Source organism: Tyto alba, unplaced genomic scaffold (genome assembly GCF_018691265.1).
Source record: "Tyto alba isolate M040663 unplaced genomic scaffold, T.alba_DEE_v4.0 Super-Scaffold_5, whole genome shotgun sequence".
Lineage (NCBI taxonomy): Eukaryota > Metazoa > Chordata > Aves > Strigiformes > Tytonidae > Tyto > Tyto alba.
The window spans coordinates 21939411-21965445 of NW_024881326.1; the positions used below are offsets into that span (position 1 = coordinate 21939411).

General features: G+C 50.3%; 1 protein-coding gene across 1 annotated transcript in view; it reads left to right on the forward strand.

Moving 5' to 3' along the window:
- Nucleotides 1-874: 874 nt before the first annotated feature.
- Nucleotides 875-26035, forward strand: part of GPC4 (glypican 4) — a 69927-nt gene continuing 44766 nt past the window's right edge. Inside the window, exon 1 of the mRNA XM_042807369.1 lies at nucleotides 875-1104. Within this exon, the coding sequence (XP_042663303.1) occupies nucleotides 936-1104 (169 nt within the window). The 5' untranslated portion in view covers nucleotides 875-935. The remainder of the gene's footprint in view (nucleotides 1105-26035) is intronic.

The window sequence follows — 26035 nt, forward strand, 5'->3', positions numbered from 1 at the left end:
CGGGGAGCAAGGTCTCCCTAGGCAGACCCATTAAGTGACCTTACGGCCCCGTGAAGTGACGACAGCGCCTGCCATTCTCGCAGGGCTGTGATTTTCAGCAAACAGAAGCAATCGGCAACTGTTGGACTTAAACCCCTGGTTCAAGGGTTTAGTGGGGCTCGGTTACATTGGTGCCTGTGGCTGTGCAGGGCCAGGGTAGGATGGAGGAGGAGTGACCAGAGCATCTCGGTGTCTGTGTTCCCGAGGCCTCTGTCCTGCTAAACTCTTGGAAGATTAGTGAAAAAAAAAAAAACAAACAAAACCCACAGTCGGTGTTGACGAGCCTTTCACGCCCATAGTTCAGACCTGTCAAAAATCATCAGTTTAGTGAACCTATTAAAACTGGAGCAGAGCGGAACCATCCGCAGCTCCGGCTAAGGAAGAACAGCCAACCCAGCCCCTTTGCAGGGAAATCCTCTTCCCCTCGCCCGGCACTTCGGAGCCGGGGCTGGAAGGGAGCGCGGGTGCCCGGCGGGGACAGCCCGCGGCCGTGGGGGGGGGGAGCAGAATGGGGCGGAGGAGCTCGGGGGGGGGGGGGGCAGCCCCGGGCTCCGCTCCGCCTCGCTGGGCGGGCGGATCCCAGCTCCTGATTTTCCCGCGGGCTGCCGAGGCTCGTCCCGGCCCTGCGCGCTCCTCCGCCCTCCCCCTCTTCCTCCCTCCCTCCCTCCCTCCCTCCCTCCTCCCGCACCGCTCACCCCATGTGCTTCCTGCCGGGCCAAGTTTGCAGAGCGCCGCCGCACGCCGGGCCAGCGGAGCGGAGCCGCGGCGGAGCGGGGAGCGCGGCGGCGGCGGCGGCGGCGGCGGCTGCGCGGCGCGGCGGGGCAGGCTCGGCGGAGGGCCGGCTCCGGCCTCGGGCCGCTCTCGCCCGGCCCCGGCGGCCCCTGCCCGGCCGCACCATGCCGCGGCGGCGCGGCTGCCTGCCGCCCTTGCTCTGCGCGCTGGCCGCCCTCAGCCTGCCGCTGCTGCTGGCCGCCGAGCCCCGCGCCAAAAGTTGCTCCGAAGTGCGGCGGCTCTACGCCGCCAAGGGCTTCAGCCAGAGCGAAGCGCCCAGCCACGAGATCAGCGGTGAGTCGCGACCGGCGCCGCCTTTGTGCGGGCGGGCTCGGCGGGTTCATCTTCCCCCCCCCCCCCCCCCAAACCCCGCAAACCGCTTCCCGCCTCGCCCCCGCGGAGCCGGGCTGCCCGCCCCACTCCAACCTCCCCCCTTCCCCGCCGCCGCCTCGCTCCGCGCCGGGACCGGGACCGGGACCGCGCCCGCGGCCGGTTGCGCGGCGGCGGAGCGGGCGCTGCCCGCCCCCGGGGCTGCCGTTCCGCCCGGCGGGGAGCGCGGCGGCGGGCGGCCCCGGCCGCCCCAGGTGCCGCTGGCCCGGCGGCCTGCTGGCGAGGGGATCCAGAAACGGTTTCTGTTCTGGTTTTTTGTGTTTTTTTTTTTTTTTTTTTATACTCTTTTCCTTTCTTCCCTCCACCTTCGTCCCGAGGTACTTGCGCATCCAGGGGACAGGAGTGCTCGCAGCCGGCAGCAGTAGGAAATGGTAGCTAATGTGCTCACACCCAAAACATTTTATTCTTTTTGTTTCATCCTTCATCTCCCTCCCAGGGCTGCTGCTTTTATTTCCCCTTCTGAATGACCTACTGGACCGCATTCTCCGCGGAACAAAGGAAGTGCCTTTTTAGCTGGAATCCTCGGAGACCACCAAGGACTCCAGCTCATGCACTGCAATTTCGCACTACTTTCAACAATAACAAAAATGCATGACTGAATGGCTCAAAAATGTGGAGTGTTAGAGGCATTCATTTCGGTCTAGGACACTGTCACAACACAGACAGACCCCGAGTAAATACCTTTAGACGGGCTAAGATAGAAGCTGGGGGTAATCTTTACCGTTGGTGTGCCCTCCAGATATGCATACATTATCCTTTTCACTGACAAAACTAAAATGATTTCAGCCGGTTGTGCTTTTATATTGTCAGACTAATGATATGCGTTTAGCCTACATCTGTTTGACTAAAATTGCAGGCCCGTTTACTTCTCCAAGAAATATTTTAATGAGAAACGTCTGACTGGTTGCAGTTAAAATACTCTCTCCCTTTCACCCTCCCTGCTTCGTAAAAAGCTCTCTAATAAATAGGCTCGGATTTGATTTGGGTCCAGCCCTCATCGGTGTAGGATCGGGACGTGAGCAGGCTTCCTCATACATTGGGAAGGTTTGACCTAGTCCTTATTTTATGTCTTGTTGTTTAAGGTGTCTTGGTGAGCTTTGGAGGATGTCGGGAGTAGATCATGCTGACAGGACTTCCATTTGAGGCTCTAAAGCTGTTGTCGGTTTGACCCTGTGCTTTTGAAATAAGGGGTCAGAGAAATGTGATGAGCAAGGTGAGATTATCTGACAAAAGAAGGGCTTTCTGCAACGACACGCTGAAAATACCGGGCTGGGTTATGTCGCTGTTTCAGGGGTGCAGGGGGTCTGTGCCTGGCCTCTCTTGGAAAGCAACAGGTCTCGCAAAGTTACGTTCTAAATGTCATCCCGCTCCGCAGGGTGTTGCAGGGAGGACGGTGGAAGTCCTTGAAGGTGTGCTGTGTATGCCTTTAAAGTGTGGTGTACCTCAAGTGTGACTGCAGTTTAAAAAATTAAACCCCGCGTGGGGGTGCTACACCTGCTGCAGTTTCACGTTCCCCCTGTGAATTCGCGTGGTTTTGCTGCGTGCCGGGTTTCGAGGCTCCGGGTCTCCCCTCTCGCCGCCCAGCTGGTGCGCGCAGACGGTAAGCTGCTCGTCCCGCCGCTGGGTTCTTCCCTTTCTGAGCGCGCGGTGCTTCGCCCGCCGTCGCCTTGGCGGGGTGGGCACCCGGAGCCGGTGTGCCGTGGGCTGGGAATGCCGGGGGCTGAGGTCCAGCACCCGGAGCCGGTGTGCCGTGGGCTGGGAACGCCGGGGGCTGAGGTCCAGCACCGGGAGCCGGTGTGCCGTGGGCTGGGAACGCCGGGGGCTGAGGTCCGGCACCCGGAGCCGGTGTGCCGTGGGCTGGGAACGCCGGGGGCTGAGGTCCAGCACCGGGGCGAAAGGTCTGCGGTGCTTGTGGCTCCCGGAAAAATGAGTCGCTTGCCAAACCTTTTGAGTTCAGCTGGCGTTTCGGGTGATGGCGGTGTGTTTTCCTTCAGGTGGGTAAGTGAATTGGAAAAGGCGGTTAGCTGGAAGCCTGGCTGATGGGTGAGAAGGTGATTAAAGGGGGGGTGAGGGAGGGAGCTGGGTGTTTGGACGAGCATCCCGTGGGGGTAATGGTGGAAACTGGTGACTTCTGCTGGGTGGCACCTCTGCTCACCGAACTGTGGTGGAGGACAGGTTGGCGAGTGTTCAACAGGCTGTGAAGCTGATGGGATAATGTATGAAAACAGGGCTGTAACTGGCATGAACTCAAGTCTGAAGTCTATCAAGTTGTTCTTTAGGTTTTTGTACCGGCTTGGTGGATAGCGCTTTATTCTCCCATTCTCTCACAGAATTGCGTTAGATCACCGTGCACAGAGAGAAACTTCCTAGCACCTTTCTGAAAAGGTGTCCTAAAAGCTGTGACAAGTTAGTTTCAGTAAGTGTAGTGGACTTCTTTCCTGTCAGGGATTACCGAGCCTACAAAACATTGGCCTTGAATTGCCAAAGTGAAGCAGTGGGGTGGCGTGGGCAGAAGTGCCCCGGCCCTGGGCCCTGTGACAGCAAGTGAAGCCCGTCCTCACCGGATGGGCACGGGAGTCATTTGGGGTTTAGCACCAGCTCACATGGATATTTTTTTTTTTTTTTGGCCATGTTTATGTTCTTCTTCATCAGTAGGTGTATACAATTTTTTTTTTTCTTTTAAGAAAATGCCCGTTCCAGCAATCTTTTTATCTGTATCACTGCTATTTCAGTCATGTTAAAAGGCTATTCCTGGTCCAGAATTACCCAGGAGTTCAGTTTAATATTTGTTTAGACCAAGTTTAGGATCTAATTAGAATATGCGTAAACGTCAGGTTATATCTTGCTGAAGAACATAAGCGTTTCTGAAAGAAGTGCACAGCTGGTCAACTCATTGCTTGCTCGATAAGAGGTGTAAAATGGGTTATTTGTAGCGTGGAACATACAGAAATTGTCTCCTTTTATGCTAACTTGGTGTTAGAGGTGTAAAGACAGACTACTGCTATAAATCTGCATGGAGGCATTTCATAAGTCGTGGCCCTTTGGTACTGCCTTGTATCAGAGTGATCTCTGCAGCTTTTGTGCCTATAGCAAGTGTGATAAAAAATATGTTGCAAAGCTCATGGCAGTGGTGAGATGCAATCTTGCTGCTGTTGCTGGAGAGACGGGTGCTCACGTAGAGCTGATGTAGATGGTTGGTTTGTGAAACTCGACTTTTGATAATGTAGAGATTGTAGACGGTGTGGGGAGAGCGCCAGCCTGTAACTGCTTTTAAGATGACTTTACAAGTTTCCCAAGGAAAGAGCACATCTCGGGAAGGTCTCAGTCCTACAGCCTGTAGCTGCTCACTTTGTTCTAACGCTACCTGCAAAGTATCGCTCCGTATTGACCCCGGGCTGTTGGTGGTGATGGAGCAAAGCTCCTGGGGAGTGCCCGTCCGCAGGGGCTGCTCACCAGGCAGGGGCTGGCCTGCTGCGGCTGCAGAACGAAACGCAGAGAGAGCTGGTAGCGAGCTGGTGTCGGTGGCATCCGGAGACCCGCAGTAGGTGGCTGTGATTTAAAAACAAAAAACCCCCAACGTTTTCTTTCAAGAGGCTCCTTTCTTGCCCTCAGGCGTTAAATGGATGGAAATTCCTTCCCTTTTCCTGCTAATTGGAAGAAATAGATGTTTCTTTTCCTGGATTGAAAAGGGGAAAAAAAAAAAAAAAAAAAAACCAACAAAAAACCACACAACCCAAAATCTTGGTGGAAAGCGTTATCAGTTAACCTGCAAATTTCCTGCAGAAGTGTAACGCCTTCCCTTGCTGGCACTGCTGTCCTGATTTCATGGAGGCAGGCTGGGCTGGAAGATGCTCTCCTGGGGAGCTCGGAGCGAGCCTGGAGCCTGCCTCTGCGGGGAGCTGGGCACAAGCAGCACGCCGGCCAGGCTTCATGAGGATGCTTGTTGTAATCTTTGTCTCTGTTGAAGCCAAGTCAATGGAGTAGCTGCATTTATTTGTCAGGAGCGATGGACAGTAGTTTTCACTGTGACAGAGGAAATCACCTGGCCCTTGGTTTTTGGACTCCGTGGGATTTTGCCCAAAGTAACTCCGGCAGGGGTGTCCTGCTGTGCTGCTGCTCTGGCATTGTTGTTTTATGTACAAAGTTCAGCAAGCACTTTTTTTTTTTTTCAGTTAGTTTTTCACATGCTTCTCTTCCAACCGAGGAAGGGTTTCTGGATCTCGTCCAGGACTGCGTTGCTCGTGCTGTCTGGCACTGCCGAGCCTGTTGCAGTTGGTTTGCACAAGACGGCTCCTGGGCTCGCTGGGGTATGAGAAGTACCAGGGAACGCCTGGTGCTCCTCGCCGTCCGTTCGAAGGTGTGGAGCTACCTTGGCCACAAGCTGTAGCTGTTGGCAATGACTCTTGCCCGACGAAGGCACTGGTCCCTGGCGGGCAGGGCGGTTTCTCCCACCCAACGTGCATTAGTGGAGCAATTGCCCGACCACCCGCGGGTGGGGAAGAGAACGTCCTTGCGGCAGACGCGAGTGCTGGCACGGAAAAGTAAAGGAGAGAATCGCTTGAAGTATTTTTAGCTGCTTCTAATGTCATTTAGCAACTGGAAACAGCGGGGGGGGGGGGGGGAGCTGGCGGCGTGCGAGTCGCCGGCGAGCACCCCGGCGCTGGCGGCTGCGCGGCGAGCGTTGGCGAGCGTTGGCCCCCGGCTGAGTCACGGCTCCGGCCGCCGCTTGCCCGGGACTTGGCTTTCTCTCCGTAAATCTGCAGCGCGGGGTTTTGTTCGGCTGCAGCGGCGCGCCGTGTCCTAGCAGCCGGCAGCGTGAAGCATGTGGTTAGCAGCAACTGCTTGCAGTGGTCCGGGCTGAGTGGGAGTATCATTTTCCTTGGCAGACACTTCATAGAAAGTCCTGTTTTTTCTGCCAGAATAAGCAGTCATTACATTCCATACAATTCATAGTCAAATTATTATCTATTGTTGAAATTGCCTTAATTATCAGATGTTTCCTTAGACATGTAGCTGTTTTTTAAGAGGCTGAATAGATGTGTGTACACTGTGCAGGAGGCCTGAGCTGCACAATGTTTTCAGAACTGTTTTGTAGTTTCAGGAAGATTTTTCTGTGGCTTTCGTATGTCAACAGACTTTTTATTCTCGCTGAAGCAGCAGCAGAGCAAGGCCGACGCGGCAGCGAGGCGCTGAGTTTGCCTCGGGTCTGTCTCTACCTCTCCCCTCCGCCACGAAACTTGTCCTTGATACCTGCGGAGCCAAGGACGTTCCGGCTGAAGCGTTGCTGCTGCAACGTGTGAGGTGGCTCTGATGGGAGAAGGTCCCAGACAAGCATCTCCTGTCTCAGAGGCGCAGGTAGCATCTGCCCGGCGGGGCTGGGGCCTCTCTCAGGAGGCTGGGAGGGTCCCAGGGTATTTGGGGTGTTGATGTCCGTGGTCTCAGCCTGCTCGGTGGCGTTGGCTGGTGGCTCGTGCAGACCCCGCCGTCCTGGTTATGTGCGGTGAGTTGCCGACCCTGGGAGCATCCCGGAGCCTGCGCGGATGGAGGAGGTCTGCTGGTGCTTCTTGAGAGGTGTTGGGCGTGTGGTTCTCGCCTCCTGTCCCCCCCCCCGCCCCGTAGCTGTCGCCCTGATCAGCAGAAGGGTGCTTACCACGGGATTTCTACGGATGTGCACGTGTATTGGGTTGCACGGTCTCAATCCTTCGCACCTCCCTCCCGGCTCTCCTCCCCAGACTGCAGGTTTGGGCAGCACTGGGATGGAGCATCAGGATTATCCTATCTGCTGCAAAATCCCTCACCTCCTCCCAGAAGAAGAGCAACCCTCCAGGACCGATTCCTTGCTTTTATTCTGCTTTTTTTTTTTCTGCTTTTTTTTTTTTTTGGGGGGGGGGGGGGAAGGAAATTCTTGCTAGCCAAAGAGGTCAGGGTGTGCATCTCCTCCTTGGCTGCTGAGCGGGCTGCCAGCCCCGGTCTCCGGGGCAATAACCTCCTCGCATTCCTCACATTCCTCCTGCTTTCCCTTTCTTTTGAGATTACGAAGATAACTTCCTTCTCCCATTGCTAAGCAATGTGAGGCCCCGGCAAAACTCTTAAATTTCCCCATTGCTCCCGAAATTACCCTGTGTGCTCCAGGATGCCCCATAGCAAAGCCCTCTGGTGCCCTGGAAGGGGCAGATTGTGCTGTTCGCTGGGATTTGTGCATTTTTGGGAAGAAAGCTGCTGCTTGTATTATTATTTTTTTTTTAATTGCCAAGCATTTTAATTAAAAGAGAGCGACTTTGTTGTATCCCGCCTTACCTGCTTCCTGGTTTCTTAAAGACTTTCCTTAGTGTTTCATGAAACTATTTTGCCTTTCTAGCAGAGATTCCGGGCTGTCTGTGTTTGCCTTTGCCGGTGCAGCCCCGTGGAGGCTACGGCTGAAGTGCTGTGTTTCTTCAGGGTGGGATTTCTTCTTGTTTACATCTTTCTGGTCTGGGAAAAGCACTTGGATAAAAGCAGCGTGTTGGGAAGAGGGGAGCTGGTGAGGAGGCGTGGGAGGCTTTACGTGCGTGGGGCTGGCGGCAGCCACGTGGGCTGTCAGCAGGCTTTGCCCCCGTGAGGATGTGGCTACTATGGTTTTCTTAGGACAGCATTTTCTGTTTGCAGACGGCCATGGCCAGCACAGATATCTTACCCACTGGTTCATGCCTAGAGGTCTGATACTTCTCGTGTCCCCATGGGGCGTGGGAGAGGGGTGAGGTGGGATGGGGAAGTGGGGGGTGGTCCCCAAGGGCAGTGGTGCATCACCTCGCTGGCAAAGTGTGGTGCTTGAAAGGAGGGAGACGGTGCTTCAAAAGTGCATGGGGGGTACCTACTGATGGGATTGACCTTCGTTGAGGGCTGCCCAGTGTTAATTTTAATGTGAAATTAGGATTGTAGTGCCTCTTTCCCACTGTAAAACATTGCCTGATTTCTCCTCCCCCCCAAAAAAAAAAACCAAACACTCTTAGAAATACTTCTCTTTTTTTTTTTTTTTTTTTTTTTGGTTCAACTTTTAAGAAAAAAAAACCAAACCATCTGTTTGTTTCCAGTCTTCCTACTCAGATTTTCTATGATTTACACATTCGGTGGCCGACGGACTCAGATGTGTGTGAGTTCACTGTGAGGGACTCCTCACTTGGCTGATTTTGATGTAGGAAAGGTGCACGGTCAGCAGAGAGGAGCTGCCCTGAGTGAAGGATTTCGATGGAGTATTTCTCTTAATGTTTCCAGTTTAAAAGTTGAGAATTGTCTGGATTTTAAGCAAATTCAGATGGGAGCAAACAATGATGAAATGTTTAAAATATGTTTCAACATTTTTGTGGGAATAGAAACTGTTCTTATACAGGCGAGGCTGCAGCTTTTGGGAGGTGAAAATATGTGGCCCTTACACATTGTCAGCATTGTTGCTGCTCTTTTTTGAAAAAAAGAGGGAAAAAAAAATGCTCATAGGAAATTGGCTTTGGTAATTGAGTTTCTACAGAACCACAACATCCAATAGCTGTTCCTTTCCAGGGGTCACACTTAGGTTAGTTTAAGTAATGTGCAGTCGGTTTAACCTCTTGTGGTTTGTAGTGCTATTCTAGAAATTACTGGTGATTTGGGGTGTGTTAGAGTAACAACTTCACAGGAAAACCCCAAATGTCAGGGTGTCTGGTTTTCAGAGAGCTCTGACCGCCCGCTCTGTGAAAACCGGGCACCTCGTGGTACGTCCCTCGAAGGGATGTGAGTGCACTGGAAAATGTAGTTAAAGCCTTTACAGCCTGTTGACTTTTCCTTTGAAAGAAGCCGAAATAACCCTTGGCAAATTGTTTACCCGTGTTGACTTATAACATCCTCCTGCTTCGGAGCACGGTGCAGAGCCTGTGCTGGATGCTCGGTGCTGGGTCGCATCGCCCCGCGGGGCCGGTCCCCTGGCAGTGGCTCTGATGGAGGAGCAGCAGCTCCCCAGACCCCCAAATCCCCAGGGGTTAGTGGATTTGCTGGCAGCAGAAGGCCAGCTTTAAGAAATTATGAGCTGGGGCTTTAGCTTGGTAGCATTGACAGTTTGGTATAAAAAGCCCTGTGTTGCAGGCTGCGATGACAGGGGGTGATAAATCACTCTTGGCTGGTGCTACAGGTTCTAATAATGGTGTTTTAAAAAGATTACATGGGTTTTAATACAAACTTTTTGCTTCTTTGTACTCTCCTCTTTTTAAAGAGTGGAGCCTGTTTTGATTCAGCGTTCTTGGAACATAAAGACGGAGCCAGGATTTTTGCTGGGCTGAAATACAGTTTTTTTGCTTCTCCTACAAACACGAGGATCTTGTTTGAGTGTCTTTATAGCCAACTGGCTGGCAGTGTCCACTTTACAAGGGAGCTTGCTTGCTTGTTTGTTTGTTTTAAAGGTAACTTTTGCCCTCTGGAAGATTAAAGAGCAAGCAGCTTCACCCAGGTCTGGTGGGTGCTATTAGAAAGAAATTTGTGATAGGGTGAGACTTTGCATGACGGCAATAAGAGGGGAAAAAATAACCTCCTGCACCCTCCTTGGCTTTCCTTGGCCCATTCCCATGGGAGGACAGGACATTTATGTGATCAAAGAAACCATCACAATTACAAGTCCGATGGAAAATAGTTCCCTTGCCAGGTACACATGGGCACCTGAGTGGGCTTTACCTTTGCTCTGAGTAGTGTGGGGTGGATTTTTTTTTTTTTTTTATGCCCACCTGCCAACCGTTGGGTTTCTAAAGAGCAGTGGCCAGCAGTTTTGGGGGGGAGGACAGGGTACCCGGTGGGATGAGGTGGCGATGGTCCCCTTGCCAGGGCAGAGGTACTGGGAGCAGGCAGCTGGAAGGAACTGGGTGTGCAGACTGGAGACCAGAGCAGTGCTGCTGGTTTGGGCTGGCGGAAAACAAACGGGCTTCCTCCTGAGTTTTGGCTCAGTTCAGAGACAGAGCTGAGGGTGCCATAGGACTGCATGCTTTTCTTCTCGGTGGGGGGAAAAATGGCTTTGATAGCGTCTGCTAATGATTCAGCGCTGTTTACATAATAATTGTGGTTCGCTTTCATTAGCTCTCATAATGGGATTGCTTTCTTCTAGTGCAATAGCTTGCTGGTTTGGATTTACACGCTTCTGGCTGCCCGAGCGCGGCAGCGGGCTCGTGCTGGGGCGAGGAGGCGGCGCGAGGGCTTTAAGCCTGACCTGGCCTCCTTTCCCCCGCTCCTGGCGTGGAAGGAAGCTCATGACTTGTCACTGCATGGGAGAGGAGGCGAAGGGGGCTTGTATTGCTGGGACAACTCCTGAAAGACCTGAGTGGCTGTTTGGAGCATCGCAGCATCTTGGTGGAGTTGGGTTTGAATCCGTTTTGGTTGATTTCTCAGTGCAGCGCTCATCTTTGTACTGAAAACTCTTGGTTTTAGCTGTTTGCAAGGAAGGGAATCCACTCACCTGCTTCGACTGGGAGGAAGAAGCCAGGTCCTTTCACCTCCGAGACCCACTGTATCAGAAGCACTACTCTGTGACGGTCGATGTGCATCACGGATATTGTTTGTGTGCGTGAAGCTGCTGGATTGATTAACCGCTGCAGCCTAACCTCGGTACAGTACTTGTTTGCTTCCCGTGTGTGATTGTGAATGGTGGCGTTGCTGTACGACAGGCTGCCAGCTCCTGCCTCCCGCAGCATCCCAGGTAGCGCCAGGGGATAACACCCACCGCTGAGCTCTTATTCAATAAATAATGTCCCTGGGAGGAGAATACAGTAGCATGAGTGCTACCTTTTGAAAAGGTAAGGTTGGGTGTTGTTTTTTTGTTGTTTTGTTTTTTTTTTGTTTTTTTTTTTTTTTTGGTTTTGTTTCTTCTTTTATTTATTTTTCTAGCTTAATAGCGGGTACCTTCTGGCTTCAGAGCAGCTCTGAGGACGGAGCTGAGCGGCGGCAGGCAGGGCATGGCTGGCAGAGCTGATCCTGCCTGCAGGCACAGCACTGCTCCGGGGCAGGATGAGTCCCTGCGGGGCGGTGGGTGCTCGCCCGGTGGGTGCTGTTGGGCGGGTGGGGGCTGCGTGCGTGGCTTTGCAGGTGCCGCTTGCCTCTCTCAGGGGATGTGCACACTCTCCCTTTTGGGCTGCAAGTGACCATTTCTCTAGAAATACTCTCGGAATAGTTTGGTGCAGTGGTAGATTAAGGGCTCGGCTGATGGAGGGAGGGCCTGAGCAGAAGGTGAGTTATTTTTTTTTTTCTCCTTTGTAAAACAAAACTCTTGAGGGGGGTTGGGGAAGGTGGCAGTGCACTCGGCCACATGGCTTCTGCTAATTAACGTGAGTTAATTGGGGCTGCTTGGAGAGCTGTGGCTTGGTGGGTAGAGGAGGCTCGAAGGGCTGGGGCTTAGGGCTGTTTCTGCCCCGTTGAATCCAGCCCACCGAAGGGTTGTGGAGGTCCTGATGGCGGGCGCCTAGCTAGCAAAAAACTCCATGTAACTCAGCCCTCTGCTTTATTAAAGGCTCCTTTATACCACTTCTTGCCGTAACCCCCATGAGAACAGCCAGCCTTTTCAGCAGCCTGAAACCTCCCTTACTGGGAAGGCTCCCGCGCGAGGAGCAGCCTGGCTGGCACGGCGCTGCTCCAAACCAGCCCCGAAGCTGCTTTGAAAACACAGGTTGTGAGCGGGAGGGGATGCCAGGCGAGCCCGGCGCTCCCGGCCGGCCTCTGCCAGCCCTGCCGAAACCGGGGATGGGTCCCCTCGCCAGCCGGCCCGCCCAGTAGGACACTGAAAAACAGTCGTGGCGAGTAGGGGTTAATTTCTAGGTATCAAAATACGCACAAAAGGTTAAACGAGACTTCCTCCTTGTCAATGAATTACGGCTTTAAAATATTTGCATTCTTTCCTGAAAGATTTAGGAATAATTATATAGCACTCAGGGGCAAGGCATTGCCAGATAAACTTAACAACTCTATAATTTGTACTCGAGGCAGGGTTTCCTGTAAATGATAGCTTTGTTTAATTTTACAATACTGCTTCCAAATGTTTGCTGGGTATGAATTGCCAGCTAAACTGGACTTGTGAATCTGGAAGAGTATTTATTTGTTTGCTATTGCAGACAATAAAAGCTGCTGTATTAGGCCAAAACTTGGCATCTCTTTTACAACTTCTAGGCATCCTTCCCCAGGCAGGTTTGGTGGGGCAGGCAGCCGATGTAGGGTGCAAGCAACTTTCCAACTTCTCCGTACAAAATCTCTGAGCCGCTCTAGGAGCTCCTCCTGCTCTGCCTTTCTTTTTCTGGGGTTAGGAGAGGAACGCTGCAGTCGCAATGCACATACTTTATTTCCATTACTCAAAGCCGGAGTCATGCATAGTTACAGCCAAAGACACTTCAGCAGCTCTGGGGATAACAAGATAGCTGACAGACTGGAATGCGGATTTATCAGGGGTAAAAACTGGCGAAATTCCTTATTTCTGATTCTTCTTTTTAAATAGGCCCTACATGTTCCTGTTGCATGAGCCCACTGAGAGTTTTAACCCCTTGTGTTCTCCCAGCTGGATGCAGGGATGTGTGCTGAGGCTGCCTGCGCGTCTTCTGGGATTAAATTGCTCAGTCCCACTTAGTTCCTAGGTGTTGTTTTTAAACTGTGAAGCTCTTCCAGAAGTGTTTTCAATGGGTTTTTATTTTAAAGTGCGGATCTTTGTACCAGATGTGTGTTTGAGTGACCACAGGAGGTAAATTTTACCGTATGTTGCCTCTGGACTTGGAGTTTGGGAGACTACCGGGCAGTTAACATAGGAGGATTGTGCCATGAAATCCGCTTCCTTGGGATTTGATTCATTTTCATTTCTTTCAGAGCAAATCTCTTTATTGGCTTCAGTTACATTTTGATGTAGAGCTACTTTTCCTGTGCCTTTGTTAGGACCTGGAAGTATTTATATTGCTGTGAGAAATAGGTTCATCTTCGGCTCTATGGCTTTTCAGCAATATATATATCTTTTAATATTCTGAGACAGTAAGCAATTTCTTTTTGGGGAAACAAGTTATGGCAGAAGAGGCACACTTGGAAGTTAAATAGATTAAATGAAATCCCATAATTATAGGAGCTAGGTTCAGAAGACAAGTCAATCTGTTTGGTAAGAGTTTCAAGTTAAAATTTAACTTTTTCCAAATCTTCTGCGAGCAGCTTGTGGTGCAGCAAGACCTGCCTGGTGCCAGGCCAGTGCAGGAGCCTGGGGAGAGGGCTCTGACGTGGCCGTCTGCGGGGTGGGTGGATTTGGAGCTGGTGGTTGTGCCTGTGGTTGTGCGTCTCGACCGGCGGAGAATGAAGAGAATTTCACTTTTTATTGGAAAAGGAAAGGATTGCTCAAGGATTGCGAAACACTTTGTTTTGGAAAAAATGTCATTGTTTGAAAATAGCATGAGAACAGGAGGGGGGGGGCTGTCCCTAAGCCTGCTGCAGTCTTGAAAATGTTCTTCTTACCTGGGGGCTCAGGTGAAGCTTCAAGGCTTCATTACTAGCTTGGACTTCTGTGCCAGGGTGTCCAGGCTGGAAGGCTACACTTCTCCCATCCCTGCCTCTCATTTTGGTGATGAAGGATAGGAAACATTGCCGCCTTTTTTCTTTTTAAAGAGGGAGTAGAGCTTAAAAAGAAAGCATTGGCTGGTGAGCAGAAACACGCTGGCTGCACCGAAAGCACCTGAAACCTGGCCCTGGTCAGCTCTTGGGCCGTCGTGGGAGGTGGTGTTGGCTCCTTCTTGGTCTGTTTTATCCTGGTGCATCCCCAGGGGAGGTTCATCCCCACAGTGGGAAGCTGCTCTGGTTGCAGCCCAGTCACCCACTGGGGACCCCCAGCCCACACGGGAATGCCACCCAGGGCAGCCCTCGTGCTAAAGCCTTGTCTCAGCCCTGCTAGCATCGCCTCGTGTCGCCTGCGGGCTGCCAGATGTCTCCCTGCTGTGGGGACTGTCCGTCCCTCCTCCTGGCTTTTTTTAGCCGCAAACTTTTTAATAGAGTGTTTTTGCTGACGGAGGGTGCCAGGACAGCACAGCAGCGGCTGTGGGGGGAGTGGGAGCCCCTCTCCCTGCTTGGGAAGGACTAACACAACCGGTAAATGCGTCCCGTCTTTCTAATCAGCCATCCCTTCCCTAGGGCTCGTGGGGTGCCGGGGGCTGTTTATCTTCCTGCCAGTGGATTTCGGATGGTGCCTCCTGGGAGGTGGGTGGCAAAGGTCCTGTTTGCACTCGCTCCTCCCCCCAGGTTCCTCAGGGCCATCCTTAAAAAGACAAAATAAACCCCTTCGATGCTTGCTGTCAGAAGCCTCGGTGCAATTGTCCCCTGGTATGATAAGGTGCTTTCAGCCAGGCATGTTGTTTTTCCACCTCACTGAAGCTGTTTGCACAAGCCCAGCTGCTGTGCATGAGAGGGGATCAAAATTTGGGTCTATGGGTGGACAGTGTCGGTGATACCCGGGGCTGGGCTCTCTCAGATTTGATTTTTCTAAAATACCTAAGAAGATGTGACCCTGTGTTGACTAGAGGGGAAGACACCTTCCTGGGTGGGTGTAGGGTCTGCTGCTGGCTCCAGGGCAGATCCAAGCTCCGGGTCCCTTTCCAGGCTAGGGAAGGGTTTCTGCAAAAGCAGAGGCAGGGCCTGGGTGGCTTCGGTGGTTTGCGTGGGCATCATGAGCCCTCCAACCTGTGGGGTGGGCAAAGCCACCTCAGATGTGGGGAAGGAGAGGTGCCATGTTCTGTGCAGAGCAGCGTCAAGAAGCCATGTGCCCGGGCAGTGAAATGTGTTTGGAAGGAGGGTAGGGAAACCAAAAAGATGGTCTCATCTTAAAAGGCTGAAGTGGCCTCCTGTGCCCTCCTGCCCTCTCTGTGGGCAGTTGTCCTCTGCAGCCGCGTCCTTCATCTGGGATGCTGCTGTCCCTCCTGGGAGGATTTTGCCCAAACAAACTTGGCGGTGCAGAAGCTGGCTTGCAAATTGTTGAAAAGATGTTGAGATTTATCTGTGCTAACATGAGGAGGATAACGGCAGATAAGGGCAGTGTTCACAGCTGCACTGAGGACAGTGGTGTAGATAGGGTGTCCTGGAGGGGGGAAGAAGGAGGAATTTCTAATTTTGTGATAACCTTATCTAAATCCTTTCCCCCCTCTCTCCCACCCCCCCTCCTTGCCTCTTCCAGGGTAGGTTAAACTACTCAGCCTCACCTTTTCCACAAATACTGGCAGGCTGCTAGTTCCAGACCCGGGGAATACATTGGGAGTCTGTTCCAGCAGCAGGATGGGTTTTCCGACGTAGGTCGCGTTATGCTGACTGAGCACAGTGCGCTGCTTGTGTGAGCTGGGTGGCTTCTGCAACAGATGCCCAGGCTGCTGGAAAAGTAATGCTTGGTGGGAGTAGCAGGCAGGGGCTTAAAAGCACATTTTTCAGGTAAAAATCTTATTTACAAACTCGGCAGGCAGGGGCTTAAAAGCACATTTTTCAGGTAAAAATCTTATTTACAAACTCGGCTGTGGTTCATAGCTCTGAGGTGGTTTGTGTAAGGGGAGATAAAGCTGAGACAGGGGAGGTGTAGGGGATGGTTCAGGCTGCCACCAGTGCTGCTGCTCCCAATAAATGCCCCCCGGGTGAGGAGGCAGCGACCCTGGCGCTGGGCTCTGCCGCGGTGGCATCTCCTGGCAGACGTCCTGCCTGCCATGCCCGGGTTGAGGCAGGGCCAGGGTTGATGCCTCCCGCCTCTCCGGGGCCTGGAAAGGGTCTGCTCCCCATTTTTTTTTTTTTTTTTTTTTTTTCTGGGGGGGCTAAACCCAGGGCTGTGCTGCTTGATGGAGGGAGGATTTCCACCAGGAGTTTCTCTCTTCCCTCCCTGTCTCTTAGCTGTGCACAGCGGCCCAATTTTGGGGGTGTTTCAAAGGTCTTGGGAAAGTTGCACCTTGGGGTTTTTTGGCACTGGACCTCCCCCGTCTCCTGTTGCGCTGCTTATTTGCCTTTCTCCAGGCAATGCTTCAGGCTCAGCCGTGTGCGTTTTTTGGAGGTTTGTCTTATTTACATGAACAGTTCTCAGAAAGTTCAGCTGAAAAGCAGCTTTTCTTCCTGGGAACAGCCAGGAACCACTAGTGTGTGATCTTTGTGTATAAAGTTGCCTTTCTCTGCTTATAAACAGTGGCCCTAGGATGGATGTGCGGTGGACCTGTTTAGATTTAAATCTGACCCACCTCCTTGCTTTCAGTCCTGGCATCCCCTTTGAGCAACATGTTCTTTCCTGCCTTTTGCAATAACACATGGTGTGAGTTTTTTAACCTTTAAAATTGAAAAGTCATGTCAAAATGTGACGTTCCGCTGCAGACAGCAGCGTGATTTTTGTTTTAATTATCTCCCCCCCAGCCCCCACTTCTCATCCCAATGTCATAGACAGAGATTGCTCATTAATTTCCCATGCAGCCTTTCTTCTGATAGCCTGACAAGCCAGGACCTGATAGCCACAGAGAGCCTGGCATGTGTCCTGATAGCCCCTGCTAGCTCTGACCGTGGGAGGGGGTGAGCTGGGAAGCACGTGTGCCTGCCTTGGTCCTCCAGCTGCAGTGGAAGAGTTGCTGTGAGATCAAGCTCTGCTGGCCGTCCCTCCCAGAGCCCTTCATCTGGGCTTGTTACCCCTACCCTGGTTTGTATCGGATTGATGGGAGCTAATTATTTCTGAAGCCTCTTTAATTGGTGCCTCTTTCTGGTCCAGCTGAAATTGCGAAATTGTTTCTACAGTTGTGAGCAGGGGGAAGACGTGGGGCAGAGCAGCATCACCGGGGGGTAGGCTGAAGCGAGGGGTTGGCAGCCTTGTTGGGGTCACAGATGAAGCCAGAAAAGCCGCCTTGTGCTTTTGTGAGCAGGGCTGAAAAATGCAACGTGCATCAAACTTGCTGCTTTACTCAGTGTTTGTAGTGAGATGTGGCATGGGTTCCTGCAGATAAAGTTGAGTTGTGGCTGTGATGATGCTCTGGAGAAGCATCTCTGGGTTGATGGCAGTGATTCCTCCAGACTCCCGTTCTGGAAAGCTGCCCTGCTGCGGGAGGTTCCTGGCTGAAACATCGGGCCCAAAACTGGAACAGGCTGTAGGACTGGCTTGTTGTGGAAAGGGCTTTGCCTGTGTCCAGGCTGAGAGGGTCATCCTGCACTGAGCTAAACTGCGGGGACCGCCAGCGAGCTGCAAGCGTGAGTGCTCTGCCTTCCCTTCGGTGCCAAAGCCGTCTCCATGTTGCTATGAAAATGTCTCATGGAAAACTTTCCTCTTATAACTGAAGTCTCATTTATGTCTGCCCAGGACCTGCTCTTGGACCGAATTTTATTTTTGAAGCAAACGAGACTTTTTGGTCCTTGGAGGGGCACGGAAATAACTGCTCCACCAATTTGCAGCCCACCTGCCCCTTGGGGAGCTGGTAGCTGGGAGCCAGTGGGGGGTTTTGGCATAGGAAATGGTTTGTTCAGCAGGAGCGGTGTAGGGCTGAGTGGGGCAGTAGATAGCACAGTGCTCTCCAACTGTCTTAATTTGTGAGCCCTCTAAAAATTAATCTTTAGGGGGGCCATAGCCCTCTATATTGCAAGCTTCAGACTGCTGCCTATGTGTGTGCTTCCACAGACCCCCTCAGTCGCCCCTGGACCACAGACCACAGACTGAATATGAAATACTTACTAAGAGCCAAGCTGTCTTGAAAAAAAAAGTGTGGATGCAAAATGCATTTGAAAATCTAGCTTGTTGTATATCTTTCTCTGGAGTCTCTTAACCTGCTCTGAATTCTGAAGTTATCTACACTGTCACTCTGCTTGGCAAGCTTTGCAGTCAGAGGAAGGGCTCATTAATGTGGGTTTTTACATAGATAAATGTGGTTGTGAAGTACTATTGACACATGGAAATATTGGTGGGTGCTTAGAGAAGAATCGGCTGCTTTGTGATAGCTCTGTGCCAGTTCCTTCGTTTGAATATCTTTACAAAACCCAGTTACAACAAAGCATGTTGTAAAAAAAAAAAAAAAAAAAAAAAGCATATTTCTGTGGCTTAAAAGGAAGAAAAATCAAACCCCAAACCACACCACACACCCCTCCTTAGTAAAAGTTTTGCGCGCATTGGAAACAAAGGCATCAGCATTTGCTTGTCAGAGCTAATGAAGTCTGCTTGGATCTTAATTTTTCTGCTTGATTTCACAAAGTAATTGAAACTTCCTTTTTGCTGCAAGCTGTTTCCCCCCCCTTTTTTTCCCTCTTTCTTTCTTTTTCTTTAAATATTCTTAAAAGAACATCTTGTGGTCAGTGAGTTGATGGAATTTTACTCAGAAGGCAGGCACGGTTCGAGCACACTGAGGGACTGGTCAGTCACAGCTTATAGGACAAATTACTTGTGTCTGCAAGTCATTCCTCCAAGTTGAAAACCATCTAGACCAAATAAACCTTGAACTAGGGGTTTTATGGGAGCTTTTGAGCATGTAAGTGAAGCTTTTGTAATCGCAGTGATCTGATAAAACCTTAAAAACCAGAGTTCCCATAAAGAAAATAGTAGTTCCACTTGAGGTGATAAAACCCACATCTGGTAAGCTTTGCTTGCTACCTCCTGATGACCTGTGAAACAACAAATAGTCCCCACTCCGGACGGGAGAATGCCATACCCTTGCTGTGGGGGACACACAGCAAAATAAGTTCATTTGAGAGCAAAACCAGCGGCTTTTGAAGAAGGAGCATCTTCCAGCTCACATTTGCAATTGCAATACTATGGTGTTTTGCTGCCCGCCTCCCGGCTGGCACAACACAGGGAGATTGGGAGGTTAGGATAAGGAGGGGCCAGGGTAATTGAAAGCAAACAAACAGCGAAGACAAAAAAAGAAACATAAAACAGCAAACCCAAGCCACAAATAGAAAACAGACTTTCCAGACTGATTAGTTCAAATTTGTTCATTTGAAGTCCCAAAAGTTCGCATCGTCGCTCTTTTGGGGTGTCTCTCAAATTTGGCAATATGCTAACCATGTGTTTTCAGATCAGCTTTTCACAAGAAAGACTTTGGTTTTTGTTGTGTTGCCTTAAACTTTAAATTGAAAAGAGAGTGGCAGGCTCCAAAGACTAATTTGTAGTCTTCACGTATGCAGGTGCTGCTTTTGAGAGAATTACGCTCTCTAAAACTTTTGTTTCAGGGAGGATTTTTGTTGGGCCTGTTAAAGAGTACTGAGCAGTAAGACATGTAACCAATTACTTTTTTTTGACATGTCCCCGCTGGAAACAGGCTTAGGAATACCGATGCACTTACTGGCTTTTGGGAAGTGCTTTATCAGTGGAGACCTGATAAAGTCTCATTTTGCTTTTGTTCTTCAGGGTGTTTTGGGCTGGAAGGTGCTTCCTACCTTCAGTAGCAGATCAGTAGTTCAGCTGTGATATTTTTTTTTTTGCAGATTTGGCTTAAACACCCCCAAGCCCTCAGACAGAGGAATTACAACTCCAGCCTATTAACTGTTGGGCATTAATGAATCAGGTCTAAATGCCTTGACTGTGCCCAAGCTTTTTACCCTGAATCCTTTGCATAATATTAGTGTGGCAGGAACGCCTCCCAAGGACGAGCAGTAACTTCCCAGTGCTTTTGCTTGTGCCTCTCCAGGAAGGAGTAAGTACATTTTGGGTTGCGCTGATACCATCTCGTGCCTCAGCGCTATCAAAGCGGGTGGAAGCTCCCCGCCGCTCCGGCAGCCCGGCTCTGATGTTCTCTCACATCTAGACGCATTGTTTATCTTTAACCAGGGCTTGGATAAACTTCCAAAATAAATGAATGTAGTAGTCCAACTCAGTCTGCTTTGGCGCAGGTTTTCTGGAGTGACTCAAACGTTATAAATATGAAAGTAGCTAGACTTCAAACGCTGCTTTTGGACCAAGTTTTCATAGTTGTCTCCTAAAGCAGCAAAGGGGAACCTTTCCTTGAAGAGAAAATTTTTTATTTAATCCCCCTCCTCCTTTCTCTTTTCATCTGCACCCTTCACTCACGTCTGCCTTACTGATTAAGAACTAATCAGTGAAGATAGATTAGTCTGGGAGCGTTGCGGCCCTTGGGAGCGGTCAGGAGCCAGGAGGCACCGTGGGGTCACCGTCACCGCCGAGGCGGGCCCAGCCGCGCTCCAGTGCACCGAGGAATGCGGTAACAGGATTTAAAGGAAACTACGAGGATTAAGGCTAATTGTCCTACCAGGAGCGGCAGGATGTGGCCATGTGGGGAGCGACCCTGTCGTGCAAGGGGAGAGTCTGGTAGTTGGGGCCTGTTCGCGGGGGACTTGGGTAGGTTTTGGTTGGTTTAGTTGCTGTGTGGAGAAATGGGAAATAGTGGATTGGCAGCGGGAAGTTTAAAAAAAAAAAAAAAAAAAAAAAGTTAAGTTCTTCCTTAACGACTTCAAGGCTGTTGAAGGAATAAATATTTCTTCAGTTGGTGGGAAACATCCTACAAATGAATGAATGATTCTTGCCATGCCTGGGCTCTGGTTTTGCTGGTGTTGCACAACTGCTGCCTTGTGCAGGGAGCTGATGTCCCCCAGCTGCTGAACGCGCGTCCCGGGGCTGAGCTCAGGCTGGTAGGAGCCCTCTTACCAAAGGGCTTTGCGTGCCAGTGAGTTTGTTTTGAGAAACGGTGTGACGCTGCCAGAGTTGTTTTGGGGACCTTGCCTCAGGTCAGGCTGGTTACTCCAGTCTTGTGGACGCGCCGTGGTTATCCTTTGGCTTGAGTAAAGGGGGGATTTGGGGAGCAAAGGCCCTCAGGGTCGGTCCTCAGCGAGCTGAAGTGGTGTGAAGTGCTGGCTGGAGCTGGGCGGCCAGGCCAAAAGAGTTAATCGTGTTGTGTTGTGGTGCTCAGGGGAAGGTTTGTCCCTGCCTGGGAGAAAGGGAAGCTTGCACGTGGCCTGGCCAGAGGATGGAGGGAGGGATGGAGGGAGGAAGGGAGGAAGGGATGGAGGGAGGGAGGGAGGGATGGAGGGAGGGAGGGATGGAGGGAGGGAGGGATGGATGGAGGGAGGGATGGAGGGAGGGAAGGAGGAAGGGAGGGAGGGATGGAGGGAGGGAGGGATGGAGGGAGGGATGGAGGGATGGATGACGCCCTTCGGTGCAGTGGGTACCAGCAGGACCCTCAGTGCGCTGCCAGCCCAGGCAAGGGCTGTGGGTTGTACTGCGGGGTGAAAACCGGTTTCCAAACTAGGCCTGGAAAGAACATTGCACCTGGTTGCTCTCATCTAAATGCTGGTGTCGGACACTTACCAGCCTGGCAAACCCCTCGTTATTTGCCTGGGTGGCCAGGGAGGGCAGTCGGTGGTGGCGGTGGGGTCTGCTGGGCAGGGTCGCGGGGCGGCAGTTGCCCGTGGGTGTGGATGGGGCAACCTGCCCGGGTGAACTCGCTCTTCCTTGGCCCTCAGGTTTTAGCCATTCCTGAGAAGCAGTCCAAAGCTCACGGTTTTCTGCCTTGTGAGGTGCCTTTGGGGACAGTGGGGATGTGCAGACGCAGCCAATTTCCTGGCATGAGCCGACTGTTAGATTACAGCTGGACTTTGCTACACCTGAACCCTTAAAGCTTTTCATCTTTTTGTTTATACTTTCAATTACCGGAAGTCGTAACTCCTGCCCTCATAAAACCCCAGGCAAGCGATACTTTTGCAAATTGAGAAGATGGAGTGTTTCTCCTCGGTGCGGATCTTTGGCTTGCTTTTGTTGCCCCGCAGAGCGGGGATTCCCGGGGGTTGGTGGCACTGGGTGCTGTGGTGTGGGTGGCCGGTGGCATGTGGGGCGGCAGGAGGAAGGATACAAGGAGTTGGTGCTCTGGTCCGAAGTCCAGGATGCCTTTGCAGGGTGGGAAGTAAGCCCCACCATTGGCAGCTGCGTGGAGCAAGAGACTTGCGTGGGTTTTGCTGTCAAAGCAAGGGGAGCAAAGGTTGACCTCCTGTCTGTGTCAGCTAGGACTTTTGGGTGGCCCTGGCTGGTCCTGGCTCTCTGCTGAGCCCCTGCGTGCCACTTGCTGTCCTCCCTGCCCAAAACCACCCAAGGCTGCTACTTCCCAGATATTTGCATATTTATTTGTACACTGCCCTTCAATATAGTTGTTTACAGCTTGGTGTTGTGAGTTGTTTTTTTGGGTGGTTGTTTTTTTTGTTTTTTTTTTGTTTTTTTTGTTTTTTTTTCCCCTCCCTTCCCTTTCCTTCTGTGTAAAGTTGGTCTCAGAATTACAGCAGATTCCATAGTGCCTATTTTGGATCCCTCAACAGAGAATTAATCTCTCTGGAAATTAATTAACACTTCTTTTGCATTCCAATTTATAGATTAGATTGTTGTTTGTATAAAGCCCAAGATATTTTTTTAAAGTTGAAAACAGGAAATTGTGGCTGAATTTCACAAGCTTTGTTTCTTATTTAAGGAATTAAAAACATCTTTAGGTTTCAGGGCTTTTTTAAAATTTTTGCTTGGGTCATAGCTGCCAGTTCATATACTCTTAGTACTTTTATTCCTGTTGGTGCACTTTTAACATGTGGAAATAGTAGCCTCACTTTGTGTGATGGCGTGTGCTTGTTTTTGCTTTTGCAAGCAGGAAAACTTCATTTCTGTCACGCCCCTGTGTAGCTGGCGACATCAGAAAGGTGAGGTGTTTGGGGGGCTGACACACGGCCATGGCACCAGAGCCTTGGGACAGTGGTCCTTGCCTTGAAATGTGCTGGTGCCACCATTTGGCACTGCGGTGGTTTTCCGAGGTTGTCTAACTCTCAACTGGGGAGATCATCAGACAGAATGCCACCACAAAACCATGAACACCTTCTTTTGAGAGGTTTTATTTTTTTGGTCATTTCTTTGTGTTTTTTTTGTTTGTTTGTTTTTTTTTTTGTTTTTTTTTTTTTTTAAAAAAAAAACAAAAACACAAAACCCCCCAAAAAACCTCCAAACCATGAATCTCAGATTCACTAGGGCTGTATGACCTCAAAACGTTGCTGAAGCTTTCGAGGGTCATCTACTGCCAAATCTGGGACTCGCCAGCAGATGACCAATCTGCTGGCACAAACGAGTGAGCCTGGGTGCATCTCACAAGAAACTACTGTGCGGCTCTGAAACGTGTTTTTGTGCATTGACACTGTAATCGGCTGTGTTTGAAAAGGAAAAGGGAAAAAAAAAAAATACTGGAAAAATGGTTGCCAGGGACTTGCTCCTGTTTCTCCTGCCTGCCCATGTGTGGTGCTTTCCTGCACCGACGAGCATCCCGGGAGGTGCCTTGTAGAGGGTCTGGGGAGCATGGAGAGAGGGGGGCCGAAAGCGGAGGGAGAAAATGTTGTTAAGAAGGAAAAAATACTCCAGTTTGAATGACAGTGTTTGTGGCGGAATCCGTTTTGGTTAAAAGTTGCTTTTTTGGCAAATAGCCCAAAGCTTTATGGGAAAAAACAACAACAAACAAAACCCCAAAAAAACAACAACAAAAAAAGCCCCCAACAGCAACAACAAAAAAAACCCAACCAACCAACCAAACAGGCAGTTTTTCTGGCTTTGTTTTGCCTTCTTAATGGGGAATTTTGAGGAAAAATATGAGAAGTCTCACAAAGAAAGTAACTGTCTCCCAGCCAGATCACTTCTATTTACTGTTCCTTGTGCCTGAGGCTTCAGTAATTCTGTGTATTTGCTGTTCCCAATGGATTCTCTTCTTCCCCTTCCCTCTTTCTGCCCTCCCCTCCCCGGCCTTTAATTGCGTGAAATTATATTTGGTGCGGTTCTTTTTTTTTTGGGTTACCCCTGTAAAATCTGCTGGACAATTTCTGTTGAATTCTGAAGTCTGATCACTGGTGGTATGCAGGGTTGTTTTTGTTTTTGTTTCTTTTTTTATCACGTCTTTTATTTTTACCTTTACATATACCCAGAATCACTGACTGCAAGCATTGGGCTTTCTAACTGTTCCCTGATGGCTGGTGGAGGGACAGGGGCACTACCTGTCTAAGCCTTCCCAGAAATGGGTCTGTTGTACACCTTGTGTATCTGTCCTCCTCACCAGAGAAGTGGAAAAAAAAAAAAAAAAAGATAATTTTCAGCATAACTTGTCCGTTGTGTAACACCTCTCACTTAAGGCATGTAGGCAGAGACACGTTATGAAAACTATTTCATGCCTAAAGAATTTGGTGATAATAAAGAGAATTTGCATTTCCTAAGTTCTCACTCAGCGATGTCAAGTAGAGATTTTTTGGGTTTGTTTTTTAATTAAGAAATAACTCTTGGTTTTCATTGAAGCTTTCTGTCTTAGCTAGAGCCAGGGAGAATCCTGCAGTTAACCAGAGCTATTTTACTCTGCAGGTTTGCTTAAGTAATAAGTTTAATTATGTAGTATTCTTTTTTTTTTTTTTCCCCCTCTTGCCTTATTTGTATATGCAGGTCTTTGTGTGGTTTCTTTCCCTTTTGATGTTTGTAGAAATGCATTATCTTCATCTGTCTGGTTTGTGTTTGGTGTGCCACTAATTGACTCAATATCCTGTTTGTTGGAATGAAAGCTCACTCTATCGTGGCGTATTTTTCCAGGGTGTAAAACCTTGCAGTATTTGGGCTGCTCTGTTGGGAAGGAAATTGTTGGTTGCGCCGTGGAAGAGAAGCGGTGATGGTATTTTCCCTCAGGTGAGCAGGACTTTAACTTTAAATGACCTCTTAAAACCCAGCTGAAGGTGAGGCTCTGCATCCTCCTTGCTCAGCCATCCCCCGCGAAGGGCTCAGTCGTGCTGTAGAGAGTCCCTGGGTTTGGTCCGGGGGGGTGTCCAGCTGAACCCTCTCCATTGCCCCAACCTCAGTGGGAGTGCTGGGCATGAGGGGACCTCGCTTGACCAGTGATGCTTCTCCAGGGTGGTGTGGAGAGCAGAGGCAGGTCTTTGTCTCTTGTTTGGGGCTGAAGAGCTGCATTAGGGGCATGGAAAGGGCTCTGCTGGTCTGCCCCTGTCCCAGAGGGATGTCCCAAAATTGCTCTGGGAAACGCTACCCGTTGAAGCCGACCGGATTTGGTCCTTTGGGGACCTGACTCTGTCATCAGCTGGAAGACGAGCTTTGCGGTAGTAATTTGGACTTGAACGGGTGGAAGGCAAGAGCCCTCTTTGTGTCCTAAGTTGCTCTTTCCAGTAGAAAATTAAGGTTCCTAATGTGCCTTTGGCTTAATGTACACACGTGGATATAAATCTCTCTTGTTCTCTTCAGTCCCTGACCCTCTTGGCAGTAAATTTGGGAAACCAAAGCTGTCAACAAAGCGAAATGGAAAAATAGAAGCCAGACAGACCTCGGTTGTGTACGATATTTTAAGTAACTGTAGGTACGCGCTATGGAAATAATTAGGATTATTTGTTGTGTTGAAGGGAGGTATGTCACTGAGGTATTGTGTGCACTGGCGTTCCTCACGCCTGCAAGATGGATTAGCAGCTGAGTTAACAGATGCAGGAAAGCTCGACTGAAAATAGTTCACTGTTGTTAAGTGTAGGTGAAAGGCCTTTGGTTTGGGTATCAAAGAGTGTATTTTGACTCCTTGACAAGTTTGGAAAAAAAAAAAATCATTTCACTATTATAAACTTTCTCTGTGAGTCTGGGGAATTTTTCTGTGCCATTAGAGTAATCAGCAAAAAAATGAAACGTACATTGATTAATAACCTAAGTGGAAGCGCAGGGGAAACAAATGGCTTTAACATTAATAAGGCAAATAAACCATTTCTATAAAATGATTGCTAATTGAGTGGGATGTTAAATATGCTGCACGCTGGCACACGCTGCCAGATTATGGTACTTTCATAACCTTACCAGTCAGCTTTGGGAGCCGACTGCACGTGGGGATGCTTCTGGCTTAAAAAATCCTGGGTGGTTGGAATA